At 37.6% G+C, this 18,223-nt stretch overlaps 1 protein-coding gene across 2 annotated transcripts in view; it reads left to right on the top strand.

Moving 5' to 3' along the window:
- The first annotated feature begins 1,024 nt into the window (after positions 1 to 1,024).
- Positions 1,025 to 18,223, top strand: part of LOC106548573 (glypican-5) — a 319,942-nt gene continuing 302,743 nt past the window's right edge. For both annotated transcript variants that reach the window (XM_087725521.1, XM_087725522.1), the window contains exon 1: positions 1,025 to 1,577. In XM_087725521.1, the coding sequence (XP_087581647.1) occupies positions 1,385 to 1,577 (193 nt within the window). In that variant the 5' untranslated portion in view covers positions 1,025 to 1,384. The remainder of the gene's footprint in view (positions 1,578 to 18,223) is intronic.

Genomic DNA, 18,223 nt, shown 5'->3' on the forward strand with positions numbered 1-18,223 from the left:
TTAACAATATTACTGTTATGGTAAATGGCAGCAGATCTTATTCATGCGTTACTTACTTTGGCAGTTAGAAAACTGTCAAAACTGCAGAAAATGGAATTCTGTTTTAAATTAAACTTTGCTTATGGTTAACATACATTAAATTTGATAAGTGTGCTACAGCAGGGCTCCCAAGTCTTAAATAATTGTCAACTGACAGAAAGTCAACATGTAAAATTTCCCACATTACTGAGGCTCCATACAAAGAAAAGTTATTAGTATGTACAGTGCAGTCTTACAAAACTTTAAAGCTAATTCCTTTGTTTCAGGCTTGAGAACAAGCATTGCTAAACAAGGTTTTCATTACATATTTCAAGGAAACTCTTTAAAACCTTCAGGGAATTCTTCCAAGGCCCTGCAGCTGCTTTTCTGTGAGGTGATAGTTTTGCACCTCACCACCCTTATTAGCATCTATATATGTGCTCCATTTCCTGTATTTCTGACCATTGTTAGGCATAGTTCTGCCTTCTACCTTGTCCTGCTTACATTTAGCTCTCCTGGTCTTACTCATTGGAGCACCAGTCTTTATATAGGTGGGCTTACACTAGTAATGTGGTATTGAGAAGTAAAATTACACTTAAGTGTTTTCTTGAAGACGGGCCACAAGGTACTGGAAGTAGGCCAAATCATAGAAATAGTTCTGTACTTTATTTGTTTACCAGTCTACACCTCATTTGATGAAAGAAAAGTTATTTTATACGTCCCCCCCCCCAGGGAAGCGATTTTTTTTGGGGGGGGCAGGAGAAATACTCGCAGGTGTAGCATTGGAGTGTATTGCAACAAAGAAAAAGTATCGGGATGCAAACGCATTTTTAAAAGAAACGTCCTTATTGGGGAAAAGTGTAACGTATAGCGCAAGCTAATAAATAGGACGACTGCTCCTCTTACAGCAACTACGGAATAAAGAAGGATGGACTGCAGGACCACCACCACCTCCCGCCGGGCGTGTTCATTGGAGGCAGAACGGGGAGGAGGAGGAGGAGGAAAAGTCATATTTCCAAGACTGGCGTCTCCCCAGCTGACGAGCTTTTAGCTATCCAACTCTTCGAACGCCCGCGGGAAAAGCGAAGGTTCCAAGAGTCGCAGTTCCCGGGATCAGGGCTTCGAGAGGTTCGGTGCAGGACCTCCGCGGGGCTCCCCCCCTCTCCTTCTTTTCAATCCCCCGCCCACAGCTCGCAAGTTTATCCAGGGCAAGTTCCCCACTCCCCCTTCAACTTGAACGCTCGCTGCCACCTCTTTCACTCCCTCCTGTTCCCTCATTTCGTGCCTGTGAGCCTGCCGACTTATTAATTGGGACGTGTGCTGGGCGTCCCCTGGTTTATCTTTGTCCCCTGTGGGGAATGTGGAAATGGCCGGTGACAACAGTCCCGGAGTCTCCTTGTGTTGGCGACGTTTCGAGCTCTTACTGCTAGCGGCAGCGGCCACCGGACTATGCAGCGGGGTCTCTGGAATCAAGAATCCCAGCTGCCACGAAGTAAGGACGGCGTTTCAGATGCGGCAGATCGGTCCCATCAAGCTGGTTCCTGATGTTCCCACAACTGGTCAGTACGATTTCCCCACCCCACCCTTACACCGGAATCGTCAAAACTCCCTCCCCCCCCCGTTAAAAAACGCAACTACTTAACTCCTGTACTCTATCCCACTTTTGAATGGAGAGGATAAGGAAGGATATCAATCCTGCCAGCGCTTTTGATAGGTCTCGGATACATTAAATTAGGGGTCCTGGGGGACAGGAGGGGAAAGCGATGCTTGTTGAAATAGTGCAGGCAATGGTAGCCTTGAGTGGGAAGTCTCCCTTTATCAAAATAAACCTTCTGTGCAACTTAATTTTGCTTGCGTTGACTACAGTAGTTCCAAGGCTAATATACGAGGCGGTGCGTGTGTGTGTGTGTGGGCGATAACACCCTGGAAAACTTCTGGCATTGTTTGGGTTCCCGGGGCTAAGGGACCTTGAAGCATACCGACCCGACGGGTGAGCGCAGGTGTGCAAGGCGGCACAATCAGTTACTCGCGCAAGGACAAACCGTCTGCTCGGTCGCCTTTGGGGAGGCGCAAGCCAAAGCGGGAATTGGACTCTCCCGAACCGTTTTCCTTTCTTTTGCAAACTGGGAAGGAACGGGCGCCGCCGAGATAGAGAGCTCATTAAAAGGACAAGAACGTCCGTAGGAAAGATCGGAAGCGGGGTGTGACTGTTGACCTGATTGGTCTCCGTTGCAATCAGTGCGGACGAAGGAACGAGCAATTAATAAAGTACAGACTGGAGTTTTCGAAAGAAACGGAATGGGCAAGGGTCGCGTTTGTCTTCATCCCTTCCCTGTTAAAATAAATAAATAAATGGGGATACAAGTGGGAAAAGGTGGGATTTGAGAGATTTGAGAATGCTAGGGCTGGGGATGAAATGACAGGCTGGTACAGCTGTTGGTGGCTTCTGTACTGTTTTCCAAATCAAACTGAAGGCAGGAATAGGTAACTTTTTTTTGCCAGTTAAATGCCAAGCTTCTGAGTTTATGCATTCAAATATGTTTGCGCATTCATGCATATTTGCGAATGATCTCCGTGCTGGAGAACACTGTGTCATATTTATAATTGATTGATTGATAATCAGATTTCTAAGGTTTCCCAACCCAACAGAGAATCTGGGAAGTGTATTATTATAAACCAATACAATACATACTAAAGAGACAATAAATATAAAAGGGAGTTACAGAGAGAATAATGATAGCCCAGGCAATGTCACACATCAAAAAAAGTTCGCCAGCAGCAATCTATCTGAAAACTTGGGGTAAAAACATGTTTTTTAAGGCTTGAAGGGTTGGATTGGTCAGAGGTGCCACAGGATGTTCCTTCAGAGGGCAACCACCACAACATACTGTGGGTGGAGTCCTATGTAAATGAGGAGGTGATGATGTTTTATCTGTGTTTGAAAGGATGTGTTTCATACCCTATTCAACCATTTTTTCCCATTTGAGTTCAACAAATGGCAGGGCAGGAAATGGCTAAATTATGATGGCAATGTTGGATGAGGTACCTTAGGTTGAAAAACAGTGGTTTGGGGCGGCTGAGAATTTAATATTAATTTTAAACATCATGTAATTATTTTTGTGTAGTAGAAATCCATGTATTACGCAATACCCAAAGTTAATGCCCTTTTAGTATTTGAGAAAAACTTTTATTTATATTTCAGTGCCCCACTTCTAGCTAATTTATGAGTCAGACAATTAAATCATTAACAAAATCCACTTGCTTACATATATACTGTATCTTTGACAGCATACTTCTTTAAAACATCATCTATTTAAAGTTTGTTTTACAGACTGGCTTATCCAAATTTTCTTATTTTTACTTAAACTATGTTTGTTCTTTATTGAGAAAGAAAATTTTAAATATCATTCAATATAATCAAAATATAATTTTATAATGAAATACAGAGTTATACAGCTGCCTTATTATTTATCTTGTTCTATTAACTTTATTAATGTCTATATATTCTTCACCCAAAAAGTTGCATGTTTTGACTACTTGCTGGTGTATGGGTGTAAAAATCCACATGCAGTCTTTCACCAACAATGTGGTCTTTGCCAATCTAATGTTCCTTCACCAAGCTTGCTAGAAAGAGAATTGCTGTGGACTGAAGATTAAAGAACAGATAAAACTTCTCCCTATTCTTTTTGGGTGTTTTTTGGCTTACGTTTTACTGGACCATAGGCAATAGTCATTCTTATCTCATTGTTTCTTTCAAAGAACTACTATAATTTCTGCTAGATATTCTTCTCTTACTCTTTACCTTGGCCCCAAGGTAGAGACAGTATTGGTTTATTTATTTATTTACTTACTTAGCATAATGACTTTCCATCCCTCGGTGTGGCTTTATTAGATCCAGGCCACTGAAAATGGATGAACAGAAAAGCTGTTTCCAGATGTGCCTGGACTATAAGTTTCAAAATGAATTTGGGAGATTTCACACATATGCCAGGCAACAGAGCTCCTAAAAGGAGATAGCAGGTGAGTGATTGAGACTTGCAGTCATCCTATCTGTCATTCCATTCAAAGGTGGAGGGAGACCAAAGCAGAATCAATCAACTTCCCTCAAACTGTAGATAGGACAGAAGTGTTGAAATTTTCAGTTTTTCCCTGCCTTATTTCCCTTTAATAGCCTGGTAGAAAAGCTATCATAGGAGCTTCCTTCAGGAGAGTCCATCTGCCACAGAGAATGACTGAGTGTATACTGTGATGGCGAACCTATAGCACACATGCCACAGATGGCATGCAAAGCCATATCTGCTGGCATATGAACATCAGCTCCAGCACGCATGTGTGTGCTGGCCAGATGATTTTCGGCCTTCTGGAGGGCCGGGGGAGTCTGTTTTTGCTATCCCGATGCTTTAGGAAAGTCTCCAGAACCTAGGTAGGGTAAAACAGGCCCAATGGGCCAACTGGAAGCTTGTTTTCAAACTTTCATTTGACCCGTTGGGCCCATTTTTCAACCCCCCAGACTCCAGAGGCTTTCCTGGAATCTGGGAAGGGCAAAAATGGCCTTCCCCACCCCACCTGGAGGAAATACCAAGCTCAGCTTGGAGGTGAGTAATGCGGGGGAGGGGGAGTAGGGAAGGCTGTTGTGCGCGCATGCACATGCAGGGATGTGCTTTGCATTATGAGTGCCAGTACTCAACAACAAAAAGGCACCCAGCAAGAAAAAGGTTAGCCATCACTGATCTATAGGTACAGAATAAGAAACACAACTGTGGATACAACAGAAGAAAAAACTGGTCAGCTGTGCCTTCCAGACGCAGTTGATTTAGGTTACTTTTACCCTCTCATGCTTCAGTTAGGATTAGGCCATGCAGAGAGTGGGCAGAAATAGTTTTTGGCTCCCAATACTGTATGTCTATTCCACTAAGGAATAACTATTTCTCTCTCTCTCTCCCTCTCTCCCTCTCTCTCTCTCTCTCTCTCTCTTCCTCCCTCCCTCCCTCCCTCCCTCCCTCTTCCCTGTGTGTGTGAGTGTGTGGGTGTGAGAGAGATTGGGGGAGAGAGAGAGAGAGAGAGAGAGAGAGAGAGAGAGAGAGAGAGAGAGAGAGAGAGAGATTCAGGAGCAGCTGCTATCTCATTCAGTTCCCCTTCACATGGGCAACTACATGAAGATAGCTTTTCTTTCCATCATTACCTACTTTTCATGGACACAAGAGGAGCAGTTGGTTGGTGTCACATTCCTTGGGATCTGAATGGATGACATAGTCATGCTGTGCATGGCACAAACTGATGATGTCTCGGTCAAGGACAGATGCACTGATTCAAGTCATTAGGTATTTCATATCATGCAATTTCTTTATCTAAAACATAAATCTCTCTCTTGTGTTATCTTTGACTGATGGGGAGCAAAGAAGAAGCAAAAATTCAGAAAGGACTCGGTCCTCTTGAGGTATACCACCTGTTTTGAGGTAAAGAGGAATCTAGATGGGCTTCTCCTATCTTTTCGCCAATTATCTGATCACTGTGTGAATTCCAAATGTAAATGAAAGATGTCCAAAACATTTTTCCAGAAACATTTCTCATTAATAAATAAAGGCAGAGTAGCACTGAAACCGAGTATGTGTTTTCCCGATAGGAAGTCTTGATAGTTCCTTTTGTTAGCTAAACCCTGGAGCAGATGAGTCTCTGCATTCTAATCAAAACTAAGAGAAAATCTCTTTTTGACAACCCAGGGCACAGAAAAATGAGTCTGTTGCCTCAGCAAATGAAATTGTTGTGATCACTTGGTGCAGGGGAAAATAAATGCAGAGTCAAATGATTCTGAATTGCAAGCCTAGGGAGTTCTTGGAGCTGTGCCAAGAAAGAATTTAATCCAGACCACTTTGTTGCAAGAGCCATGAAAAGTGGAAAAAAATTATAACATCAGTTTTAACTCAATGACAGGTGGACCACAGTAAAGCACATTTTGTAGAAAAGTTAAACTATTCTTTTTCACATCAAAAATAACAGCTTTGCCTTTTAATGCAAGTGTGCATTTGCAGTTATCGAATATTTTTTTTGTTAAAATTGACATGTTTTATCATGATGGTACTGCTGTATGGATTTATATTATAGGATATGAAATAGAAGATAGGAATGATTTTTCTCACTACATGAAATTTATATATAGAATCTCTTTTGGCAACTGAATCAAAGTTAATCCCACAAATTTATACACTATTTTTTAAAAAATTGGGTATTTATTGAATTTTTGAAGAAAAAATCAAGACGAAATAATCTTTGCAAATACAAAAATTAACTATACAGTACTAGAAATAAACTTCAAGTAACTATGATAGGGAAGGAGAACCTGGGATTTGCACAAAAAAAAAAGCTAGCTTCCAAACAACTGAAATTTCAAAAGCCATGCTATGGTAAAATAGTGGAATAATCTATAATAACTGCATGAAATAACTTTTATATGTTATATTTTCACCCCACCCTATCCCACTCCAAACTAAGTAACAGCTGCACTTTTATTGCATGAGCAAACCTTCTCTAAAATGTCTTAAGAGTTGTTGAACATTCATATTGCACCAGGGTGAAATAAATCTGCTCAGAGGTGAGCCCTGGTTCTTTTTCCAATAAAATTCACTTTTAAGTAAACCTGAACAGGATTATTGATCTAATGTTTTATCAGGGTGTGGGAGTTTTAGGTTTCTTGGAATTTTGGCTTCATGCTATTCTTTGCTTGAGCACTTCTGGGAAATGCTCAAAAGAGATAAAGAAGACAATAGTTTCGAATAACTAGACGTCAGTAAAGAAGGAAGAATAATGTTCATGGTGATGTCAAAGCTTTACAAATATTTGTAATACTGAGGCAACTGTCTATGCAAAATTGCCTATTGTTCTAGTGCAGAAAAATATTGTAGTGTGAGTATTCATAAAAATAATTTCACTCTCTAAGCGTGTAAGTGTGTGTGTGTGTGTGTGTGTGTGTGTGTGTGTGAGAGAGAGAGAGAGAGTTTTGTTTGTCAAAGACACTGTCCTGCACAAAACCCAGAGCATCCTAGAGTACATTAGTAAGATGGCATCTGAAGATCGATGCTGAGAGAATGCTTAAAACAGCAGCAGACATGGGAGGAAGATCATATGGAGTAAGTGCAGTAGCAATACAAGACTCTGCATGGGATAGTTGAGATGGCAGTGCTGGAAAGGACTGGATTAAAAGAGAGAACTGAGGAACTGCTTATAGCATAAGAACAGGCACCAAGCCCTAGATCCATAGAAGCAAGAGTCTAGCATGCTAGGCAGGATCCAAGGTGCAGACTGTGCAGGGAGGCATCAGAGATATCCGAACACATAATGGTAGGGTGTAAATTGCAGGCAGGAACAGCATACATTGAGTGAAACAATAAGTAGCTGGCATTGTGTAGAGGAACATCTGCAAATATGTGGGCTGGACCCTCATAGGCTGGACCCTCAGATGGAAGATTCAATCAATGGGCTCCTCCGGATTCCATCTGCTAGCCAATGTCGACTGTCGACCCCCCGGGGGAGGGCCTTCTCTGTGGCTGCTCGGGCCCTCTGGAACGATCTCCCCGTGGATATTCAGACCCTCACCACCCTTCAGGCTTTCCGCAAAGCCGTTAAGACCTGGCTGTTCCAGCAGGCCTGGGGCTGATGAGTTCCCAGCCCCACTCGAATTGTTGCAGCTGTTGAGGAGTTTTTAAATTTGTTTTTTGTATTTTGCTTCTGTCTTGTTTGTTTTCTTTGTATTGCCCCCCTTCCCTATTGGTTTGTTAGCCGCCCTGAGTCCCCCTGGGAATAGGGCGGCATACAAGTTTAATAAACTATAACTAAACTATAACTATAACTATAACTATAATCAAAGGTTGTGGAGAATAACAGGGCTAAGATACTGCGGGATTTCCAGATCCAGACAGGCAGGTAAATACTGGCCAACCAACCAGACATCAAAGCAGCAGACAAAAAGCAAAAGACAGTAGTGATGATAGATGTACTGGTGCCAAGTGATAGCAACATCAGGAAGGAATATGAAGAGCTGGAAAAGTGCCAGGGCCTGAAGGAGGAACTAGAGAAGTTGCTGAAAGTAAGGGCCAAACTGGTCCTAATGATGATTAAGAACACTTGGGGCTGTGACTCCTAAACTAGGAAAGCTTTCCAGCAAATCCAGGAACAACACCAGTTATCTCTGCCCAAAAAAGTGCTTTTGCTGGGAAGAAATAAGATAACTGCACACAACTCTCAAACTTCCAGGCCTCTGGCAGAGGATCCAAAATTGAGGAAGACACATACCATCCATTGGGGTAAGAAGGGAATTTCTGGCAAAATGACTTTTGTACTTTTTATTGCAAGACCATACTGAGCATCTGGAATATTCAGAATGACTAAACATTCCTATAGCATCAGTGTCTCTCTGTATAAGTATGTATTGTATTAAATGCATTTGTGAATATAGTTGCAAAGAATAATACATATAAAACCCATCCACTCTCCTTGTCTGGTTGGATTCACAACTTTTCTTGATGAGTTACTATAATATCATGGGAACATGGTCTTGTCATCTCAGGACTTTGATTTATTGTATCAGGTTTAGCTGGTGGGGCACTTTTGTATTGAAAATATCTTTCCTTTCCTCAAGTTGCCATAGTATTTCCATAGCATTATAGTTTATATAATTTTCCTTCCTGTTTGATGTGTTCATATGAGAGTCCAACCCTGATTGTCATTTGTAACTTTCTACCAATGTTATGACATTATATCAGGATGTTTAAAGCATCAAAACTGGTGCTTTGCAACACGTGGAAGCATGAATCGAGCACTTTTCTTCAAATTGTTCAACAGTCGGATGTATTTTTGTACATCTTCTGCTTCTGAAATGCAAAAGATGTCCTACTCTTGCACATATATACAATGAATTCATAAAAGATGCTTTGCAAAACACTGTTTGAATGAAGCATTCCTTCTTGCTTGGCTGCTTTCAAGATTGTTCCGCTTGTATGTATGTGTGTGCAGAGGCAACATTTCTGCTGGGATTGGCAGTGGATCGTTTCTGCATTTGCATACACATGTACAGACAGTGGAGGAAAGCCTTTGAAGCAGCCCTGTCAGCCTGTCAAAAGAGGTGGTTACTCCAAGGAGAGATGCTTTGCTTGTGCTTAATAGGATTTGTGAAACACTCCTTTTGATTGCTTTGCACACCCCTAAGTGTTATGTCAGCAGAAAGCTGTATCGGCATGGCAAGGGATAGTCTCAGAGGGTTCATTACTATGGAAATGAGAAAATAGGGGCTTCCATAGCAGAAGATGATTTAAAGTTCAGAACTTTAAAGGGTTAAATCATACAGCAAACTGAGAAATGAGCAATCCACCTTTTTCTTTGTTTTTCATAATTATCCATAGCAAAAATGGCTTAATAATTCACGATGAGATAAATTGGATTCAAATTCCCTCAACATTTGCTTTTTTGCCAGAAAATATTATACTTAATCCTTTGCTGATATGGAAAAGAGATATGGAAAAAAGAATGTATGCTTTGCATTATACATTATGCCATCTTTGAAATAAAAAGTAGATATTTGGTTTATGATAGTATCTGTGATTGTTTAGTCATCTTCTGCCTTGTTTCTCGTATAAAATCCTATTAACAAATCTGCTCCTTGTTAACAAAACAGTCTTTCTTCTCTGACACTCTGCAGTTGCTGAAGTTCATACTAACTTACCTGTTAGTTGTTAAAACGTGTCCTAATTTATAACGGGTTCAGTAGTTTTAATTAGTGCTATCATTAAAGTAAACAGTTAAAGCTCAGACATTGTTGGATGACAATCCCTGTCATATATGGAATGTTACATTGCTGTACCAAGTATGACATGTTACATAACCCCATCAAGAAAGGCTGATTGCCAGTCCTAAAGTTCATGATTAATATAACCTTTCACTTGATTGCAATGACCTCGTGTCACCTAGAGCATGACAACATTGAAAACCTATATATTGAAGCAAACCCTATTTTGAGTGCTTTTCCAATAAAGAAATCTCTAATAAAAGTTTATTTCTGCTGAGTTTGTTGCAGTTTTGATCATGAAAATTACTTCCTCAGTCTAATCTTTGGTTCTCATAAGCAACCTTGCAATTCTGGTGACGCTGATGAGGAACAGAGGAAAATAGAAGCAATGTCACACAATAACCTTGTGAAATGTTGAACAGACACCTTATATATCTAAGCAAAAGATCCCTGGCAAGTAAGTAAATGGCTTTCACTACTTGATTGTAAATACCAGTGGCTGAACATAACCTAAAGGATTTGATTTATATTTTGCAGTCTGAATTAACACTACCTTTGAAGGAAGCCTTCACATATTACTGTGATGACTACTACTATGAGAAATCTTCTGGGAACATTGGAGATCTGGAATGGAGCTATGATTCTATTTTTACAGAGAACCTGCACCACTTTTATTGTGATGTGAGTTATGTAATTCAAGTGAAATCAGATCTGTTTGTGACTGTGGGGTTGATTCATGGATTCAAACCAGCCAGAAAGCAAGCTCATAGGATAGCAGCATCACAATCTTGTTCTGAAGATGATAAGACACTTTCCTCCAATATCATATGATGCTATGTATTTATTTAATCAATAAATTAAATAAATTACATTATAAATTTTTTAATTGATGTGTTATTATTTTTGTCCAGTTTTTCAATATGTTTGAGTAGAAAGACATTCAAAAGAACATTTATTACATTATTATAGGGAGATATGGGGTATGAATTATCTGTTTCAAGAGAGAAGAAGAGATGATAAATAGTTATTCATGGAACTGATATACTACATAATCAGGCAAAGGTCCGTTTCCCTAGAATTAAAACAATTAGGTCTGAACCAGCTATGGAAGACTTATTTTATGGATGTTTCAACATTTTCCAAAGAAAATCAAAGGAATAAGATTAATGTTACTGGCCATACATGTACTTATTATATAGCCCCAATTATCTGAAATGTTAGTTGAAAAAGGTGTCTGCTTTCCAAAGTAGATGTTGTCCTGAAAATTACAAACAGACAAAAGTGCAGAAATTTCAAACATTCCTGTGAAGAAACTTTCAGGATGTTAGAGTTTATCACTTAGTTAGTCATAGTGAACTAAAATTAATTTTATAGAGATATTTAATTATACTCTGAAAAGGAAAGTAAAAGTAAAGATATTTTACAGATAGAACGTTTTGGGCAATGTTGTTTAGGGCTAACACACTTACTGCTATGACATCCACATCTGACCCAGAAGCTTGGCTAATAAATAGGAAGTGTTGGTTAGACTGTACAAGAAAACAATACAAAGCAAAAGTAAGTAGAAAGATTTTAAGTTGGGAGAATCAGGTCAAAGTATCCAGTTTGAAGGAAGACTTGAAAATGGCTACTAGCAAACTGACATAAATGAAATAAAATTGGAGCAAGGGGCAAAAGAGAGATGTGTAGATCATTAGTGGGAAAAATGTTTTACTACCAGTTCTCCTGGGCGTGGCTTGGTGGGAGTGACATGGCTTGGTGGGCATGGCAGGGGAAGGGTACTATAAAATCTCCATTCCCATGCCACTCCAGAGGAAGTTTACTGTAAAATCCCCATTTCCTCCTGATCAGCTGGGACTTGGGAGGCAGAGTATAGATGGGGCGGAGGCAGTCAGAGGTGGTAATTACTGGTTCTCCGAACTATTCAAAATTTCCACTACCGCTTCTCCAAAACTGGTCAGAACCTGCTGAATACCACCTCTGGTGTAGAATGCACCTGTAAAGAACTAATTTTATTCAGAAGAGTTCCTGAAGATCCTATTTATTTCTGTGAAAATTGAATAAGTTCCATAGGTTTCTAGACATTGTAAGTTCATTATTACATTTTGTTAAAGAAAAAAATAGAAAGTGCACAAATGCTATTTTTTTCTAACATAGTTGTTTTTCAGAAAAGTAGTCATAATATCTAGTTACATTACTTGTATCCATTCTGTGAAATGGTGCAATAATTCCATAAGGCCAAATGCCTCCTAATTTAACAGTAAGGCATAGCCTGTTTTTATATAACTCCTATTGATATCACAGATTAATTACATCAGATAAAAATTCTTGACATGTCTGAAAAACCAACAAGCCCCAAGAAAACTAATATGATAATACCTCGCTTTGATGAAATGGTATCTGTTATATAATATAACAATGTGATGTGGAATGTGAACTGAAGCAGCAGTAGGAGAAGATTTTGACGACTCAGAACTTTCCCAGAAGGACATCGGATTAAGAAATTGTGCGATCCTGAGCTGGAGGAGGGAGTGGGAAAGAAGTGTATGGTAAAGCTATAGCTTTAGTTTGACAAGATTGTCTATTAGTGGTAAGAAAATAAAGGATTGAACTGAATTGGATCGCACAGTCTCATTTCTGGGCTTAAGCCTGACAGGCAGAATTAGAAAGAATTAGCAAAAGATATAAAGCAGATTTTGGTTTACATGTAATTTTTTCATTACAAGATTCAATGGAGGCATGGTAACATCTTCATGTGGTTGACAGGAGTAACAATTTGACATACCTGGCTTTTCAGACTAATGAGCAATTTGGTCTCAATGTTTGACATTAATGAAAGTAGATTAAGTCTTCCTCAATGCCAAATATGAATGTTGTCAGTTCATTAAAAGTATTTGCAAGATATATAATTTGTCCTTGGTGTGTGTGTGTGTTTGTGTGTATGTATGTGTGTGTATGTGTGTATTCACCAAGGACAAATTATATTTCACATAATTGAAATTATATATATAAGGACAAATGTGCAAGTAAAAGGAAAAAGAAATCAGAAAAAGAATATGTTAAAGAAAGAAAAAGAAATATATAAATAAGTTACTTTCAACTTTCATTACAACAAATATAGACACTTGAGTAACTCTTCACCGCCATAAGGTTACAAACAGGTATCTCTTCACCCTAATATTCTATCTTATCTATAAACAAAGGATATATGTATGTATGTATGTGTGTGTGTGTATGTATATATGTATATATATATATACACACACACACACACACACAATACATACATACACACAGACACAGACACATATCAAATTTCCAATGTTGGTATTAGCAAAAAGTTCATAAGGGATTGCAGACTTAGTAAAGAAGCAGCAGCAGCAGCAGCCTTATTTTAATCTTGATCAAATAACCCCACTTTATATTCCTTCTTTTTACTTTTAACAGTCTTAATCTTTATTCAAATATTGTTGCAGAATTTTATTTCTTTTGCATTGTTTTGTCCCATCACAAAGAATTCTTCAAAGACTAACAAGAAATCATCTTTCTTTCTAAAGAAAATAAAGGAGCTCTTATTAAAGAAATGGAAGAACTCCGTGTTTCATTTTACCTCACTATTTCATATATTGCAGAAAACATAGGAAAATGACTGTGTTTTAAGTTAGAGATTGAATTATATTATATTATATTATTTTTAATATAGTTTTATCTAGTTTTAATTCTTATTTTGAATCTATCTGTTTTGAGCTTCTTGATACACTTGTATCTAATTTATTTTATTAAACTGTGATGATAATTAAAGTTACCAATGAACCAATTTCAGGATTCTTGTTTTTTTGCTCTCTTCCTGGCTGTTTACATTTATATTTACATTACACCTCTGAAAATAACAAGATGCTTGCTAAGAAAATAACAACTTAGTATGCTTTTAAACAATAGCCAACATACTCTTTTAATTAAGGTTTGAAAAAGAGTAGAAATGTTATTTTTACTTAAAGTTAAATGTATTCCTTGTTCTTAATAATGTTTGTTATCATGTAGTTGTGCTTTCTGTCTTAATGTAACCTTAAACCCAAAACTTGATTATACCAAATGTTTTTAATAGTAGATTATATATCACAAAAATATATTGATATAGATTATTAATTATTAGAGAATAGATGAAGTACATAACTATCTGTTTTTCTACTTCTATCTGATTTTGAGTATATACTGCATATTTGGGAAGTGGGAAAAGCAAAGCCACTTTTAAAAACAATTTTGTCTCCTAATTTTAAAAAATAGAAAGAATATGATTATATGACCATCCATTATCAATACATATGTTAAAACAGTATTTTTCACACTAAGACACACCGGACCATAAGACACACATTAGCTTTAGAGGAGGAAAACAAGAAAAAAAAATCTGCCTCTGTTCCCAGCATTCATCCGGTATTCATCTGGCTTGCGTCCTTACAGCAAACAGCCTGGTCGGCTTCAGTATGTTATCGCAGCCCCGGCACATGGCTCATTAGGGCTCCACTCCATTGTATCCACAACCAGTCAACTGAACTGAGCTGCTGCCACCGCCGGGTAGAGCCGGGTAGAGCCTTCCCTGCCGAGCAGCTGATTGGTGGTTGGATCAGTCTCCTGGAATACTGCCAATCAGCTGTTCTGACAGTGGAGATTGCTACTGCCTATCACCACCACCACTGCCTATTGCTGCTGATCGCCGCCATCGCTGCCTTTCACCATTTGCCACCACTGAACACAACTGCTCGCCAATGCCACCTATCGCCAATGCTATTTGGTGGCGGCAATCAGTGGCAATTGGCAGCAACGGTGGCAGCAATCCCCACCACCTAGAACAGCTGATCAGTGGTATTCCAGGAGGCTGATCCAACTGCTGATCAGCTGCTTGGCAGCGAATGCTACAGCATTCCCCAGCAGCAGTGAACAGTGGCATTGGAGACAGGCGGCGGCAACGGTAACAGGTGGTGGAAAATGCAGCAATCCCCTCCCCCTACTGCAACATTCGCTCTATAAGACATTTCCACCCACTTTTTTTGGGGGGGGGAGGGTGTCTTATAATGTGAAAAATATGGTATATTTTTTAATTGACAGGTGTTTTTGTTAGACTCATTGTTTCAAGAGTATGGAAACCTAATGAATTTGCCTATCAATCTTTTTGTAGATGCAGAACCAATTCTTCAATGATTGTAAGCAAGCTACTGTATATCCACCTAATATGATTGATTTTTTGTCTAGTGGAGATGAGAATCTCATCATTCAAATCCATGAATGATGATGTAATGTATCCAAGTGCCAATCTTCAATTGTTTCTTTTTCCCCGAACGCGTGAATACTGATCCGTGTTACAAATTGATATTTTAGTTTATACTAAAATGATACTTTATTTTTAATATTTTTTAGACTGAGTATAAAAAAAACTATTCACTTATGTCTGTTCATCTAAATGTAAATTAGAACTAATTAGGGTATGTATTTATTACTATTATGTGGGGTTCTCTGTCCAAGTAGATGATAAATAACAGGAAAATAAAAATGGCCAAATATTTGAGATATCAAATATTCTGAAGGAGAATGTGAAATAAAATCAGGAGAAGAACTGTTAGCACAGGAATATAATTGACAATGATTTTTTTTCTTAAATGATAGTCAGGACTTTAAAAGCAACTTCTGATGTTTCTTCTTGAAAAAGATAACTACATGCCTAAGTTTCTATCAGCAAATTATATCAGATACCTTTAGTAAATAAAGTCTTATTTTGCCTTGAATTGTAGCAGGTCACATATAACTCAGAAACAAGCAGTACTTGCCTTTTCGTATGACAAGCTAACTCATAAAAATATGACAATGTTGGATAATTGCTCTGTCTTTCTTATTAATATCAATATTGGCTACTTTCTCCAATGCCTTGCCTTGTCTTTTTTTCCTTAAGCTTCAATGAATACACAAAACTTCCCATTAGTGTGCTTTTTATTAATAAGTATTTTTCTGAAGCTGTCAACATTTTTGAAGGCTATCTTGTGTCTTCTGATTTACCTTTGATAAAATATGTAATTGATGTAAAAGATACATTTGACCAGTGCTTTTCTTCCACTATTTTGGGAGAATACATGTAAAAATCTTCTTTACATTTGGAAGTATTCTGTTATGTGAAAAATTAATACATAAAAACTTTGGTCCAGAAAAGTTAAGGTGTATAAAATAGCTGTTGGGTTTTTTTCTATGGTAAACACTTGCCATGTACTGCATAGTCCATGTACTGAACACATCATGTATTAAGGAAGCTATAAAGTACTTTTTATAAAGCTCTTGATTTCTCCACTCTACCCTTCACCCGATCCCAGTTCAAAGTATCTAGTATATAGAAATGATCAGGGATGTTTATTCTTGCAATAATTCACTTAATGTATATAGATTTTGCTGACATGAATTATAAACTAGATTGCACATCTGTTATTTGGCTTCTTAGATTCTACCTTAATGGAAACATTATGAAAACATTTGCAAGCTGACAATTCCCATCATCTCCAGAGAGCATGACCAATGATCAGAGATGAGGACACAGGCAATATAAAATATTTGAAGGGCTGTAGATTGGAGGAGGCTGCCATAAAGATTTTGTGGGGAGCTCTGGAAAATATTCAAGATTTCACCTACATTAGGAGATGTTAGCAATAGCAATTCAAAATAGGATAGATTTTGAAATTTTGAAATTCTCTTTAACAAACTGAATATTACTTTCAGACATTTATAGAACTGACAAAAATATATCATAACTTGTGCACACGCATGTGCCATTTTCTACCGAGTCCTTTAAATAAGGACATTTGAAAGATAGGAAATATATACTTTAGGTGAATCATAATGATCTTTATAAACAAATCTAGTATTCACATCTCTTTATTACAATTTTCCCTTTCACACATTTAAAGAACTGACAGAAATACATTGTATGATAACTCATGCATATATGTGTGAACTATTTTCTTCTGAGCCCTTTAAATAATAACACTTGAAAGATAGATATGTATTTTATATGAATCATAATGATCTTTTTAAACAACTCTAGTATATACTATCTCCCTTATTACAATTTTCCCTTTCGGATCAAAATAGTAAATTGGATTTTGGCTGAACAGGCCCTAGCTGGATTCAACTGACATCTTTTTTGTTTCTGAATAATAGATCTTATGTTTCGTTGCTCTCTTTTTTTTGAAAAAGGAAACATAACTTTGATAAAGATGGAGTAAATTTGCACACACACATGTTCTATCCCAATCATAATTCTATCGTATGCCAGATGTGGAATGTATTTTATTAGCACTCCAACCCTTTGATTTATAAGAATGAATAATCAAAAGTATCTTTTGAATTATGATGTAACTTCAAATGTTGATGCAGATGTTTATCAAGAAGGTAAATTCTTTAGGAAATTCTGGCTTATATCATGGATATAAAATTTAATTCTTGGTATTGAAATCCAGAAAGCTGTTGAATCGGTTCACTAACCTAGTGAACCATGCTTAACAAATGCTTGATTTTGGATCGTTAGCTAATTATGTAATCAATCTAATATTAATTGAATACAGAAGCATATATGCAATTAGAATATGAGGATAACAATTCCAGCTTCAAATAAATAATTGATTCCATTCAGCCAAAATACAACTTTGTATGCTGTTTAATATAAAATTACAGTGAACTGATATCCTTGAATACTTTGAGAGGAAATACACCTAAAACCTTGGATTGATTGCACTGTACTTCCCATGGAAATAGGTTTGTAGGCATTAAAATTTGAAGTGCTGAGCATTTGGAAGTTTTAAAGTTCATCTATGTATTTACACACAAAACGTTTTATAGCATTGTATCTGTAACAACTTCTTTCAAAGAAAAACAGTATAAACACGAAATGCAAAAAAGATTTCTCTACTAGATTAGTATATATGACTCTCACTTTGTTGAACTAACAGTTTTACAACTACCTTGTTGGGGAAAAGAAAATGGCTGTTTAAATATGCAGTTATAATTTCCATTTGAATTTTAATATAACTGTGCTTTCCAAACAGTATGTATATGAATGTCTTGCTTTTTATAAGTTTCATCTTTCAGAAGTCTTCAGCTTCTCTTATTTCTAACATTAAATTAAATTGAAAGGAAGATATCATGAGGGAACATCTCACATTAGAAGAGTTAGAGATGCCAGGGAACTTTAGAGTAGCGAATAGGTTAGCTATAAACCCCAAAACACTACAAAGATAATGTTGAAATAAATTATCATGCATTCAAGTTAGAAAACAAAACTCTTTTACAGCAGAACAAAACTTGAGGAGTTGCAGGATAAAATTCATTACCATATTCATTTGCATACGACTCACCAATCAAAATATCCACCCAAAATGTGCTAATAAACGAAAA

This window comes from Thamnophis sirtalis, unplaced genomic scaffold (assembly GCF_051295495.1).
Source record: "Thamnophis sirtalis isolate CommonGarterSnake01/CBP01778 unplaced genomic scaffold, rThaSir2_p1.2 scaffold_11, whole genome shotgun sequence".
In the NCBI taxonomy this organism is placed as follows: domain Eukaryota; kingdom Metazoa; phylum Chordata; class Lepidosauria; order Squamata; family Natricidae; genus Thamnophis; species Thamnophis sirtalis.